Genomic DNA, 13,737 nt, shown 5'->3' with positions numbered 1-13,737 from the left:
TCTCTGTAGCTCTATTGCTGTGATGAATGCAGAGGCATTTATCTGTACTTTTTTGCATCAGCCTCAACAGTTACCATTCCCCCCCACTGGATGTCTTTTTCCTGGCTTTTTTTTTTGTTTACCTTGTCATGTGCTAGCTCAATATACTGCAATAACATAACAATCTACAGCCACAATCCACTAGCTGTTCAGAAAATACAGCTTTCATTTTTAAAAGCACATCCTAGACCTTTTCATTGAGGAGATATGTGAAAATGTGAATTCCATGTCTTTGCAATTAAAAGGGCTAGACAATAAAATGAAAACTGAATTCAGAGTGACTAGTATATTGCCGCAACAGATTATTATAACTTTATTGTGCTATTGATCTAGCATTTACTATTTTTTTTAAAAGCTCTCCAGTTGTAAGATGGAGGGTAATGGTAGCTGAGGAAGGAAAATGGCTGCGTGGAAGAGATCTTGAAAAATACATAATTTGCAGTGTGCAGTGGTACTTTGATTGCAATCTTTCCATAGATATTGTAATAAACCTGGTTTGAGAAAGTGGGAAAAGGAAAGTGGATAATTAGGACATCATATGAATGTGTCAAAAAAGCTGTTGCAGTTTACATGCCAAACTGAAGCAAAACCTTCCATGAAAAGGTAACCTTACAAGTAGCAACGGCTTCTTAATTCTATCCCTAATCCTAAACATATTCACTCCAATGAAGAGTCCTGTTTGTGTATGTTTCTTCATTTAGAGTAAGATGGAATTCTGTGCATCCATCTGTTTCCACATACAGGAAATTCCTGGTTAGTGAAAGAGCTTCTCTACACCTTCAAGGAAATCACTGGTTTGCAGCACAATCTTGAAGAGAATCTAATTCAAGTCTACTTATTGGAGTTTAGTCTCAGGAAACTGCATTGTTAGGCATGGAAATATTCAGTTCTGTTAATTATAGAAATGCCTATGATTTTTGCCACTTTACCAAACTGAAGTTTAAAAATCTGTTTTTGAGCCTGCTGTTTGGACTGATGTACTTATTTAACTGATATTTTACCATTTTCAATCCTGGATATACTCATTTAAAAGGATCAGGTAGGTAATGTGGAAGATCTCTTCTGCCTGAAACCCTGGACGGCCAAAAGTAACCTGTTTTAAATGTTTTATTACGTTTCAAAGGTGTTAGGGAGCGGATTGGTGAGAGGGAGATAGGGAAAAAAGCTGTTACATTACAAATATAAAGCATAAAAAGATCTTACATGCATAAAAGAAACAAAAATTACTAAGTCAAAAATCGTTTTCTAATTGTCTAACAGTAATTGTCTAATAGTAATATCTTAATATTTGATGATAATTTCTATAGACAACCAATAGTAACCTCGATGGATCAATGTACCGGCTCATTACAGGCAGCTTTGTGTATTCAGTGGTGCTCTTAGCTCGTTGCTGGTGTGTTATTTGGTACTTAAATATTGTTTTGCTGCTTTTAATGATGCCCTTGTTACCTATTATGATGAAAGCATGAGATAGTATTTCTGATAAAATGCTGCTGGATTACAACTAGTGTTTTTAAGAACTGGCTAAGAAGGGCATACCTGCAAAGATCTTTCCAATTTGAAATACTTAGCAGGGATTTTTTTCCAGGAATATCACACTGCTGCTATATAAGAGTAAGTATCCAGTAGCACCTTAAAGACTAACAAAATTTGTGCTGGGTATGATAAAGTTGGAATGTGAATCCATCTATTCTATATATTGGAAACTGGAGTGATATGGTTGCCAACTTCCATGTGGGACCTGAAGATCTCCCACTTCTGCAACTGATCTTCAGCTGGCAGAGATCAGCTCCCCTGGAGAAAATGGCCGAATTGAAGGGTGGACTCTGTGGCATCGTACCATGCTGAGGCCCTTCCCTCTCCAAACCCCACCCTCTCCTGGCTCCATCCCCAAAGTCTCCAGGTATTTTCCACACACATCTGGCAACCCAATGGGAGTGATTTCAGATGCTAAATGAGAGTAGCTGGCAAATGACAATAGAAGGTGTGACATGCATGGAGAAATCAGCATTAGTAATGAGATGAGAAACCTAGGTGGATTCAGTTCAGGTGGATGTATTGTCTTGATCTTCGTTATCAGGCACAATTCTGCAGTCTCTAATCTCACTTTGAAATTACTTTGTAAGATAACTGCTACTTTTAGGTCAGTACCTGAATGTTCAGGAAGGTTAAAATGTTCCATTTAAAAAAAAATTGGTTCCTGATGTCAGACTTATGTCCATAAATTATTTGTCAAAGGGATTGACCTGTTTGTCCTTTGCTAATGTGATGGCATAAATAACATCTCTAATGTTATATTCAAAGGGACTTCTGGTATGGGGTAACTAGCAACAACACATGTCTGAGGCTCTACCACTCTCACAATTTTATTTTAATGCATTCAGCATAATGTTTTTTGATGAGCAGGACTAAGATGGAATGGTTGATGTTGCTGGGTCCACTGTTAGGATCTACGAGAGTAGATTTCGCATGGTACTTAGGCCTGATTTGCAGGTCTAGGTACCAGAATCCATGTTACTGTTATGTGCTCTACATAACATTTCTTTGTCTACCGGGCAAGAGGCTTTAAAAATAAATTTAATACACGCTAAGCCATAACTGACTTTTGGACTGGAGTATTAAACAAATTGACAGGTAAGTATTATTCACAGGCTTCCGAATGACAACAATTTCCTAAATCACTGTAAGGCGGGAGACCATCATGTGACACATGCACTCCAATAGTATTGTAAATTTTCTTCCTCATGTGATGTATCGACGGGACAACTTGCGGAAGCGCTTTCCGCATTTGTCGAGTCGCAGTGGTACTTCAGTTGAAGACATACGAGATGGAACCGGTTCGTAGTAATTAAAAAACTATTTCTCCGCTACTTCTTACATCTTCAATATGCATGTGCAAAAAGGAAATATAGTGCAAGGCCTTTAGGGAGTTGTAGTCTTCGGGCATGTGATTGCTATAGGAAGTGATTGCTTAGTGAACCATGCTGCTTAAAGGGCATGTGTGGCGACTGCCACCTGGTGGGTGACGAAGGGTATTCTAGTGGTCTGTGATTTCCTTTTCATGAGTTGTGTTCTTCTGAGCCGGATGGCGGGGGCGGGGCTCGAAACTGAGGTACCTGCGATTGACGCTCCTCTTTGCGAATGGATCGCAGCTCGTACATTTATGCGGCTTGCCCAACTTCGAAAGTGCTCCCTGTTCAAACACAATGGGATCATTTTTGTGTACTTGATTGGTTTCTTAACTTGCAGTTAGATTTGTTGATTGCTGGGAATGGGTGGAGTTTGATGAATGGCTAGAGTCTTTCAGATTTCTGTATTTAACAATTCTGGGTTACAAAAATGTGCATTCTTTGATTTGTATATATTATTCCAGTTGCACATTTAGATTACCTATAATGGTGGATGGTGAATTTTAGAACTGATGAGCTAGCACTTTTTTAAAGCTGCCAATCCTGTTCTTTTCCTACCTTCCAATCCGCAGATTCTTTGGTAAATAGACCTTGCCAGTCTAAGGCCTGTGTGTGTGATAGGTGGTGTGGGCAAGCTAAACATTTGAGCTGTGAGCCAAGAAGTTTCAGTTTTGATATTTGGACTTCAGCCGCACAAAACAAAAAGCTGGTCATATTCATACAAAGGTGAAACAAATGTTCCCTCCTACCTACATTAAGCACCTTTTGAATGTTCATTGTAATGGCTAAAACCATGATAATCAAATCTTGTCTCAGCCATACACTCACATTGGTCTCAGCCAGCTTGCTGACTGACTCTCACTTTCATCTGTTCCCTGGGGAACTACCGTACAAGACTGATACTGAGAATTTATACAAAGTGTTGAAAGCACTCCTTATTGATCCCCCAACCCCTAATTATAGCCTTGTCTAATACAAATTGAAATCCTTGCAGTATTGGCTTTCAATTAATACAAGAGTTTAATTTGTGTTAGGGCTTGGACTTAGGGCTGTTTTGAATGACATGGCTGAGTGACAAAAATATTATTTCAAAGCCGTTCGTAGGAGGGGAGTGGCATAAATCAATGGAAATAAATAATGTGCCACTCTTTCACCAGATTATCACAGACAGCTGCCGATATTTTAGGAAATGGTGAGAAGAGGACAGATTTCAAATAGTGCCAGCTAAGTGTTTCAAAATAAGGAGGAACTCATTGTAAGGCAGGGTTGCCAGGTCTGGGTTGGAAAATACCTGGAGACTTTGGGGATGGATCTGGGAGAGGATGGGGTTTGGGAAGGGGAGGGGTCTCAGCATGGTACAATGCCATACAGTCTACCCGTCTAAGCAGCTATTTTCTTCAGGGGAACTGATCTTTGCCAGCTGGGAGATCAGTTGTAAAAGCAGAAGATCTCTTGGCCCCACCTGGAAGCTGGTAACCCTATGTGAGGCCATAAGAAATGTTGTATTATGTGTTATCTGGTAGCACCTTAGAGACCAACCAGATTTTCTGGGTATAAGCGTTGTAGAGTCAAAGCTCCCTTTGTCAGATGGCCCTTCACTGTCCACTAGCTCTTCTGCTATAGACCAACATGGCTACCCTCTGAAACTGTATTAATAGAAGATGTATTATGTGTGTTGGAGTAGTAACAGAATTTTATTAGCCCATACTGTCCTTGTAATATTTAAATTTGCCTTTAGTGATTAAGTTACTTCTCTACTTGTCTATGAATATTTATAGTAATACTAATTAAGTAATCGTTACTGAAATAAACCCAAAGAGACAGAGGCAATACAAAGGCAGGAAGGCTCCCTGCCCCTTGCAAAAGCCTTGTGGTCAGATAGAGAGAGAGTGACAACAACTGAGGTGTGAATTGAGGGCTGAGATTTATAAAAATGATAGTTGGGAAGCCACAAGGGTTAAATATTGGGAATCACTCTATTCTTGACTCAAGTCTGGAGTTGGGGTTGCAATCTGAATCCTATAATACAGGGAGAGAGGGCTTCCTGGTTTCCAGTGTAACACCCCACCAAGACTATTAAAGCTGCAAAAGGACAGACTTGATGTCCAACTTAACACAGCAATCAGCAGATGTGTTAAACCCACTCCAACCTATTGGCTACCCACATTGTGCCGCATTGCTCCCTTGCATCTCCAACGACAAGATACTCTCCTTTGTGAATATAGAAATATCACTGAAAACAGAAAGTTGCCCATCCACAAAGACATGGCTGAGATCCCAACACCCAGCAATAAGACCTGCACCAATCCTGCAATTACAAAATTTAATTCTGCAGAATGAATGGTTGTGAACATAGATGCAATCAGTTGCACCTGATGTCCATAACCTGATAAATGCCAACAAAAGACCCTCAGGATTTGACTTTCCACATATCATATAGAAGTCAACTAACAGAATACAAACAGGCTTTGGCAGTTGTGCCGATCTGTTATTTAAATGGGGCCAAATAACAGGACCAGAATGCATGTCCATCTGTAACAGAAATGTGAGCATCGTGCTTTCCATGGAGATGTGATGGAGCTTTTTGAACTCTTCCCACTGTGATTGAGTGGATTGAAAATCTATATAGTATTTAGGGGGATTGCTCAGCTGGTCTGCATACCCATTGTGATAATGGGGTTACATATTTTATGTTATTACATACTTCCTGTGTGTAACTCTGCCGTACAAATAAACAAATAATTAGACATTCAGCTTAAGAGGTGGAAGGAGGATGTGCTGGGAGTTGTGTTTTCTTCCTGCCCTAAATGGTGACGTGAACAGCAGATGGCTTCTTTTCCTTCATACTAATGACCACCAAGTGCACTGAAGTTTTGTGTCTATGTAGTGCTCTTTAATTCGATGGTTCCATAACAGAATATATGCCGCTTTTCAAAGCAGTATTTTTCTGTATGTCTGGAGTGTTTCCCCCAGGTATACAGAAACTGATCCTTTCTCTGGGTGCGGCACAGGGACACCTGTTAGAGGGAGACTATTTGGATAAAGACTAGTGGCATAACTTTGGGTTAAATCTTGGCAAATGGTAGCAGGCACTATATCCTCAGGCTAGAGCTGCAGATGCTAATTTATTTAATTAGTGGATTAATCAAATAAAGCTTTCTAAGCAGTTTAATACCTTCCTTCCTTTCCATTAATCTGTGGAGTGGATTTTGAGGCGCACACAGCTCTGAAATTTACACAGGATTTATCTCACTGAGGACTCTCATTTTTTTCCTCCGATGATATTTGGATGAGACAAGGAAGCTTGCAATAGTTTTTCTTTACATTAATATGTTAAAGTAGTAAATATTTTATATTTTGGAGTAAGACCACTTAAGTATGTCTTTTGGAAGACCTAATACTGGTGTTTAGATGTATTTGAGTGTGTACCCATACAATTCATAGGGCCCAATTTAAACAGTATCTTATACATTCCATTTTACAAACAGAAAGTCTGCCAGCAAGGAGATGGAGCTGGTGATAGAAAACGTCCTTACACTACATTGTGTGAACAGAAGAGGAATGTGGAAGCTGTGAAGAGCATCTGTATTATACTCATAGTGTGTCCCCCCCCCAAAAAAAATAATTTACATTGATTTTTGCATTAACTTAGAATGCTGTCCATTTGTAGAAATTATTTTATACATATTAATAAATTTATAATACTTGTTTACAAAATATTTGTTATTTTTTCCCAGTCAGGGCCATCAAGATAGCAAACAGTTAAAATAGAACATATAAAAACAATCAAAACCAAAACTAAAATACATATTAAAAAAACATAAAAAATAAAATATAAAGTATAGGGCATAAAACATATATTTTGTATAATAACTATATAAAGCTCCTCTTTCATTTAATTATTTGGTTAGGACTGTTTATTTGTTTTACTTTGTTTATTGTTTGCCTTTCTTACTGAGACATGTACCGTATATCAGCTGTTTACACTTTCTGCTTCTATTTCTTAAAAGCTATGTGGCTTGTTATTTTAAGCCTGGCCTCTATAATGGGTGTTTTTCAAATTTTTAAATGTGCATACAAGAAAACGAGCCCATGTCAGTGAGCAGTACACTTATTTTCCCCCTTTTGTGAAAAATAGAATCTTTGAGTGAAAGAGAGTTCTTGGCTGCAGTAGAGATGGCCTCACAGAGCAGAGAAGGAGCTGAGCACTACATGATTCCTTTCTCTGCACATTTATGTATTCTGAACACAATATATTATGGATGCTGTGCCAGTGTGTTCACTTCCAGTCAGTTCTTTCCTTGTACATCACAAACAATCTTGACTTGCTCCCAGCCAAGAGGCTGCTTGGTAAAAGGTAGAGTGACTCACAGGAAGAATAAAGACTGGAAGCAGCCATTAATCAGATGGATGCTGGCAAGTGTCCACAGCTAGCCTTCTCCCTTTGTTGCTGAAGCCCTCTAAGTTGTCTATACATGGTGTGGAGAAACGCCATTTTAGTCAGTGGTGGTGCTTCATTTGGCAGGGGTCAGTAAATCCCTCAGCCGGCGTTGTAGCCTTCCCCTCACTCCCCCCTCCCTTCCAGAGCCAAACCAACAATGCTAGGGGGAAAATCTCCTAGAGAGGCAGGAAGTGCTGTTGTTCCTGGCATGTGTTAGGCAGGAAGAGAAGGCAGATTTGAACTGGGGCTCGAGCGAGCATGTGGTGAGCAATGGAGGCTCCTGCCTGTGGGGGAGGCCTGCTCAGGAAAATGAGGCCTCCAGGCAGTAAGACAAAGTAAGTCATTCAAAAAGGGCAGGGCATGTCTAGATCAGGGCCAACCGGATGCGTTTATAATCAACTTTTCTTTGTTATGCTGTTTGCTGGGCTGTGCTGTGCTGTGCTAATTTTGTAGATGCAACTGTTTTTGTTTTTCTTTCCCTATATTTTTCTCTTTTAAATAAATATGTTTTTTTTGTTTAAAATGCTGGCAGTCAAACTCTGTACCACATAGATCCCCAAACCGCTTTAGACCACGCTGTTTTTGAGAAGGGGGCCCCGGGGAAGGGGGAAGGCATGCAGTTGGATACGGTGCCAATCCTCCAGGGGTGCCCCAAAGAAGCGCTGAGGTCTCTGTGAAACCCAAGTGCAGGGTGGCAGAGGACCTGGAGGCCCAGCCTCATAGCTGGAAAGGGGGATTGGGAGTCCTGTTCCTCTCAATCTGAACCCCGGGACTGAGCAGGTGGTGGCAGCGAGCCCAAGGGGCAGGAGGAGAAATAGCTCCCTCCAGGAGTTGGCGACTCAATAGGGAGCTGACGGGACCGGGTCTGAAGGCAGAATCGGGCCGGTTCCGTCACACATGGGTTTTAATGAACTGTTTATTTGGGGGATACAGATAAAGCATGGGCAAGAAAATCAGTTAGTAGTTCACTATCTAGCTTTCTGTAAAGTTATTAAAACAAAGCAGTGGACAAGTGCACCTTTAAGACCAGCTAAGTTTTATTCAGAATGTACGCTTCGTACGCTCTTAAGCAGGCTTCATCAGACATTTGGCATTGGAATACATTTGGAAGAACTGCTGGACTGAGAGACATTTGGAAGAAATAAAATTTTCCATCTTTTTATTAATTATCTTTTTGCATCAGATATGCTGGTAAATGTACATTAATCACTGCAGGTGTTGTATACATTGAAGCTACATTCACATAGTAATAATAATAATAATAATAATAATAATAATAATAATAATAATAATATTTTATTTATACCCCGCCCTCCCCGCCGGGGCAGTCTCAGGGCGGCTTACAGGGTGTGGCAAAAGCCATGTTGAACAATAAAACAATTATACATTTCTATACCATTTAAAATTTACCATTAAGTTTACATAATATAAAAGTCTAAAATCAATCTAAAATAATCTCATCTTATTGCTATCTCAATTATTGATGTTAGTGATGGCATGGTGTTTATTTCAGGTTCCATCTTGGAAGGCTAGTCGGAAGAGGGCGGTTTTGCACGCCCTACGGAATTGGCTAATGTCCCGTAGGGCCCGCACCTCTTCCGGCAGCTGGTTCCACCATTGGGGTGCTTTTATAGAGAAGGCCTGTTCTCTGGTTATTTTTAGTTTGGCCTCCTTTGGTCCAGGTACTTCCAGAAGGTTTTATGAGCTGGATCGCAGTGCTCTCTGGGGAACATATGGAGAGAGGCGGTCCCTAAGGTAAACAGGTCCTCGGCCATATAGGGCTTTAAAGGTAATAACCAGCACCTTGTAACGAACTCGGTAAATAACTGGCAGCCAATGCAGCTCCCGCAGCCCAGCTCGCACATGTTCCCACTGAGGTAGGCCCAATAGCAGTCTGGCTGCTGCATTCTGCACTAGCTGCAGTTTCTGGGTTTGGCACAGGGGCAGCCCTATGTAGAGGGCATTACAGTAGTCTAGCCTCGAGGTGACCGTTGCATGGATCACTGTTGCCAGGTCATTGCGCTCCAGGAAGGGAGCCAACTGCCTCGCCCGCCTAAGGTGGAAAAAGGCGGAACTGTTCTGTGGGCAATCAGATTCCACTAATTTCAAAGAAAGATGAATTGGATGCCAAACTTATTAGGTCTTTTGTAGATTTTCTGAAGACTGCACAGGGAAAATGCTATACTGAAGGAGCTCTTCCAATGCAAGTCCCATTCATTTCACTGGAGGCCATGGTGGTAAAACATGTGGGATTCTGAGGCTAATGGGTAAAAGTATCATTGCTTTGGAGTGAATGGATGACCTTGCAACCTCGTGATTGATTGAATGTCAGTCATACTGAGTTCAATGACATTTAAACCCAATTAAGTGTATGTAGCCCAGGCTAGCCTGATCTTGTTGGATCTCAGATGCAAAGCAGAGTCAGCCCTGGCTAGTATTTAGATGGGAGGCTAGTATTTGGATGGAAGACCAGGGTCATGACGCAGAGGAAGGCAATGTCAAACCACCTCTGAATGTCTCTTGCCTTGAAAACTCTACAGGGTCACCATATGACTTGATGACACTTTCCATCACCAAGTGTATAAGATTGTAATCTCCACATGGGGAACTAGCAACAGTTCTCTGATGTGTAGCTAACATCATCAAGCTTTAATTAGTGCTTTGTGTATAATTTTTTTACAAAAAGGGAATGAGTGGAAGGACACATGGTTTCCACATGAATTAGAATAAGTCCTCTGCTGCCACCCACAACTCCATTCAGCTTTAACAGTAATGACCTACTGTAGATCAGTTTATGCACAGGACATATACTGGTCTTGGATCCATGTGTAGCTGTATCTATCATAGCAGCAGTGTTAAGGCTGTACCATGTTTAACATTTGGTTTGAGAATTATGGGTCTGAAATGTGAACATTAGAATTAATGGTTATGTGATTTTGATGTAGAAAGCTCAAATGCTGAAGAAGGCAGGGATGAGATCATTTTTACAGAGGAGAAAAGTTATCAGGCCAGTTGCAGCCCTGCTCCTGTCTTTTTATCAGCATTTCCACCATGTGGACTCTGCCTTTTCCCACTGTTGACGTCACTCTGCACAGACTCTACAAAAATATTCTGTCTCTCAGTAAAGAGCAGATACACAGAAACGTTTATTTAGTGGATCTAAAGATTATGAACTTCAGCTGGTGATTTCAAAGCCTTTCATGATCTCCCTCAATCTCCCTCTTGTACATGAAGTGATGATCCAGTTTTGTATGTGGTTTGCTGTACCATCTTGGTGGGCTATTGTTCTGATGTCCCTAGGAGTCTGTCTTCTATTTATCGTGCAGGTATGTTTCTCTAAACGGGCAAGTAGTAAATCTCAGCGTCCCCTATAGGCCAGCTTCAGGTTCACAGTTTGATATATTAAACTAGTTTTTGAATTCAGCACTTTTAATTAGGATCCTATTTGCATAAAACAGATTTTAAAACACCATAACTCTAACAATAACATACATATTATGAACAGCAGCATATTACATTGGCAAGATATGGCCACATTTATTATTTTGTCTTATATTGTTAGAATTTTTACATTTCTGAGGCTGTAGTCCAATGCATACGCACTTGGCGTGAGCTTCACAGAACTCATTGGGATTTAATTGGGATAGAAACTGGAATGTGCACTGGCCCTGAGAGGAAAGAAAACTATAGAGCTGGAAATTATGAGATTTGCTTCTGTATTTCTGGAATTGTAGCTTTATTTCCCATTTTATCTCAAACACTTCATTTTCACGAGTAATATGAATATATTAAAAAACTTTGGCTTCATAATAGTTAATTTTAACAAGGTTTTTAAATGCTGAAATCTGTTTATATTTTTTAAAATAATTTTCTTTATATATATATAATGTTATTTAATCTATTACGAATACAAATGGTTTACAGTAAATAAAACCCAACAGCCATGAGGTGGGGCCATGGCTCAAGGGCAGAGCATCTGCTTTGCACACAGAAGGTCCCAGGTTCAACCCTTGGCATCTCCAGTTAAGAGAATCCTGTAGCAGGTGATGTGAAAGATCTTTGCCTCAGATTCTGGAGACCTGCTGCCAGTCAGAGTAGACAGCACTGACCTTGATGGGCTAGGCTTGCCAATTCCCAGGTCCAAACCAACAACAAAAAACTGTGGGAAAACAACGAAAAATTAGTGAAAAATACTTCAAAAGTGTAATAGATAATTAAACACTTCAGCTTCACACATTCTCACATATCATTACATACAACAGCATATCATCACAAATGCAAGATATAAAGTACAAAGAATAAATATTCAAAAGTGCTTGCAGTTAGTCCATATCCAGTTTGAAGTCCTTGAAAACCATTAATTAAAGTGCCAGTGTCCAACGTGTTGCAACTGCAGATAATTCTTGTTCTTCTGTAAAGAATTTATGATGTTAAGACGTTGCTTTAAACTTCATTTCTTTAAAGATGCTTATTATATAGTGGATGGTCATAAGCCTCTAACAGTAAAGCTTGTAATACTGTTTAAAATGTTTTCATCTGAGAGACATATTCCACTTATCAACTTCCAGCATACAACATTCAAATGTCATAGGAATGTTGTATGCTGGAAGTTGATAAGTGGAATACGTCTCTCAGATGAAGACATTTGAAACAGTATTAAAAGCTTTACTGTTAGAGGCTTATGACTATCCACTATATAATAAGCATCTTTAAAGAAATGAAGTTTAAAGCAACGTCTTAACATCATAAATTCTTTACTGAAGAACAAGAATTATCTGCAGTTGCAACACGTTGGACACTGGCACTTTAATTAATGGTTTTCAAGGACTTCAAACTGGATATGGACTAACTGCAAGCACTTTTGAATATTTATTCTTTGTACTTTATATCTTGCATTTGTGATGATATGCTGTTGTATGTACGGTAATGATATGTGAGAATGTGTGAAGCTGAAGTGTTTAATTATCTATTACACTTTTGAAGTATTTTTCACTAATTTTTCCACAGCTTTTTGTTGTTGGTTGAGTCATTCTGTGTGGAACTCTAGGCTTTTCATCAATTCCCAGGTCCCAGCAGGGGTTCTCCTGCTTTCCCAGGCTCCTTCCCGCCCCCAGTCAGCTGGCCGGCGGGGGGAAGCCCTGCCACAACAGCCACCATGTGACTTTCCACCTCCAACTTTGAAGAAGTTGGCAGCAACTCGTGAGTAGAGACACCAATCCCTCACTTCAGAGTTGCCAGAAATGGGGGTGGGGGGAGGGAAATGTCTGCTGGGCACTTCATTATTCCCTGTGTGGAGATCAATTCTCATAGGGTATAATGGGGAATTGATCTGGAGGTATTGGGGGCTCTGTGGGGGCTGTGTTTTGAGGTAAATGCACCAAATTTTCAGTATAGCATCTAGTGCCTCTCCCCAAAATGCCCCTCAACTTTCAAAATGGTTGGACCAGGGGGTCCAATTCTATGAGCCCCAAAAGAAGGTGCCCCTATCCTTCATTATTTCCTATGGAAGAAAGGCATTTAAAAAGGTGTGCTATCTCTTTAAATGTGATGGCCAGAACTTCCTTAGAGTTAAATTATGCTTGTCACACCCTTGCTCCTGGCTCTGCCCCAATGTCTCCTGGCTCCACCCCCAAAGTCCCGAGATATTTCTTGAATTGGGCCAATGGTCTGACTCAGGATAAGGCTGCTTCATGTGTTCCTGTGAACATCCTCTGTGTAACTTGGGTAGGTTTCTGTACATATTCCATGGAAGTGAATGACAGTGACTGCATAGTAGGATTTTTTAAAAAGCCATTTTGCCTCTTGTCCTACTTTTTGTTGTTAAATAGTGGCTAAGAACTAGTTTGAAGATGAGAGGCACTCATTAGATTAGACTGACTTTTACATTTGTGTGGACTAATGTTAGGAATCATGATGTAGGCATCTTTGATGAGGCTACTGAAGAAAGATTCATTCAGTGCCTTGCCATTGGGCTGGTATGAGAGTCACACTGAAGGACAAGCAGTACCTAATTATCAACGCTACAGCCAAAGCCTTCTTAGGAATATCCGCAAGAACTGGAGCAAGGGCCTAGAGAGCTGTAGCTTGGCAGCAGGGTGCTGTCCAGACTGAATCACAAGCTGGTTTCATAGGAGATGTCTGAGCTGGTGAAAGGTGGGGTACCACTGAAGAATTATATAGGGAACTGATAGTCCCACCCTTTTCTGTAGCTAGTAAGGTCCTTGAGCCTGCCAAGATCTAGATAGCTGTGCTTTCCTCCTGAGAGTTGAGTGTGAAAGGTCTTGAGGTGCCAGGTCTGCACTGTCACCTAGTTCAGGCTTTGGCCCTGGGGGAGACTCTGTGAGCCAT

The 13,737-nt window shown here is 40.5% G+C and overlaps 2 protein-coding genes across 2 annotated transcripts in view; one reads left to right on the top strand and one right to left on the bottom strand.

Annotated features, from left to right (window-relative positions):
• Positions 1–13,737, bottom strand: part of SPATA9 (spermatogenesis associated 9) — a 50,465-nt gene that overhangs the window by 13,056 nt on the left and 23,672 nt on the right. The gene's annotated exons all lie outside the window — the stretch shown is intronic.
• The window catches only part of RFESD (Rieske Fe-S domain containing), a 19,369-nt gene continuing 8,421 nt past the window's right edge, over positions 2,790–13,737 (top strand). The window contains exon 1 of the mRNA XM_060236426.1: positions 2,790–2,876. Coding sequence (XP_060092409.1) covers positions 2,868–2,876 — 9 coding nt within the window. The 5' untranslated portion in view covers positions 2,790–2,867. The remainder of the gene's footprint in view (positions 2,877–13,737) is intronic.

Source organism: Heteronotia binoei, chromosome 4, assembly GCF_032191835.1.
Source record: "Heteronotia binoei isolate CCM8104 ecotype False Entrance Well chromosome 4, APGP_CSIRO_Hbin_v1, whole genome shotgun sequence".
Classification (NCBI taxonomy): Eukaryota; Metazoa; Chordata; class Lepidosauria; order Squamata; family Gekkonidae; genus Heteronotia; species Heteronotia binoei.
This window is presented reverse-complemented; position numbering and strand designations above follow the sequence as displayed.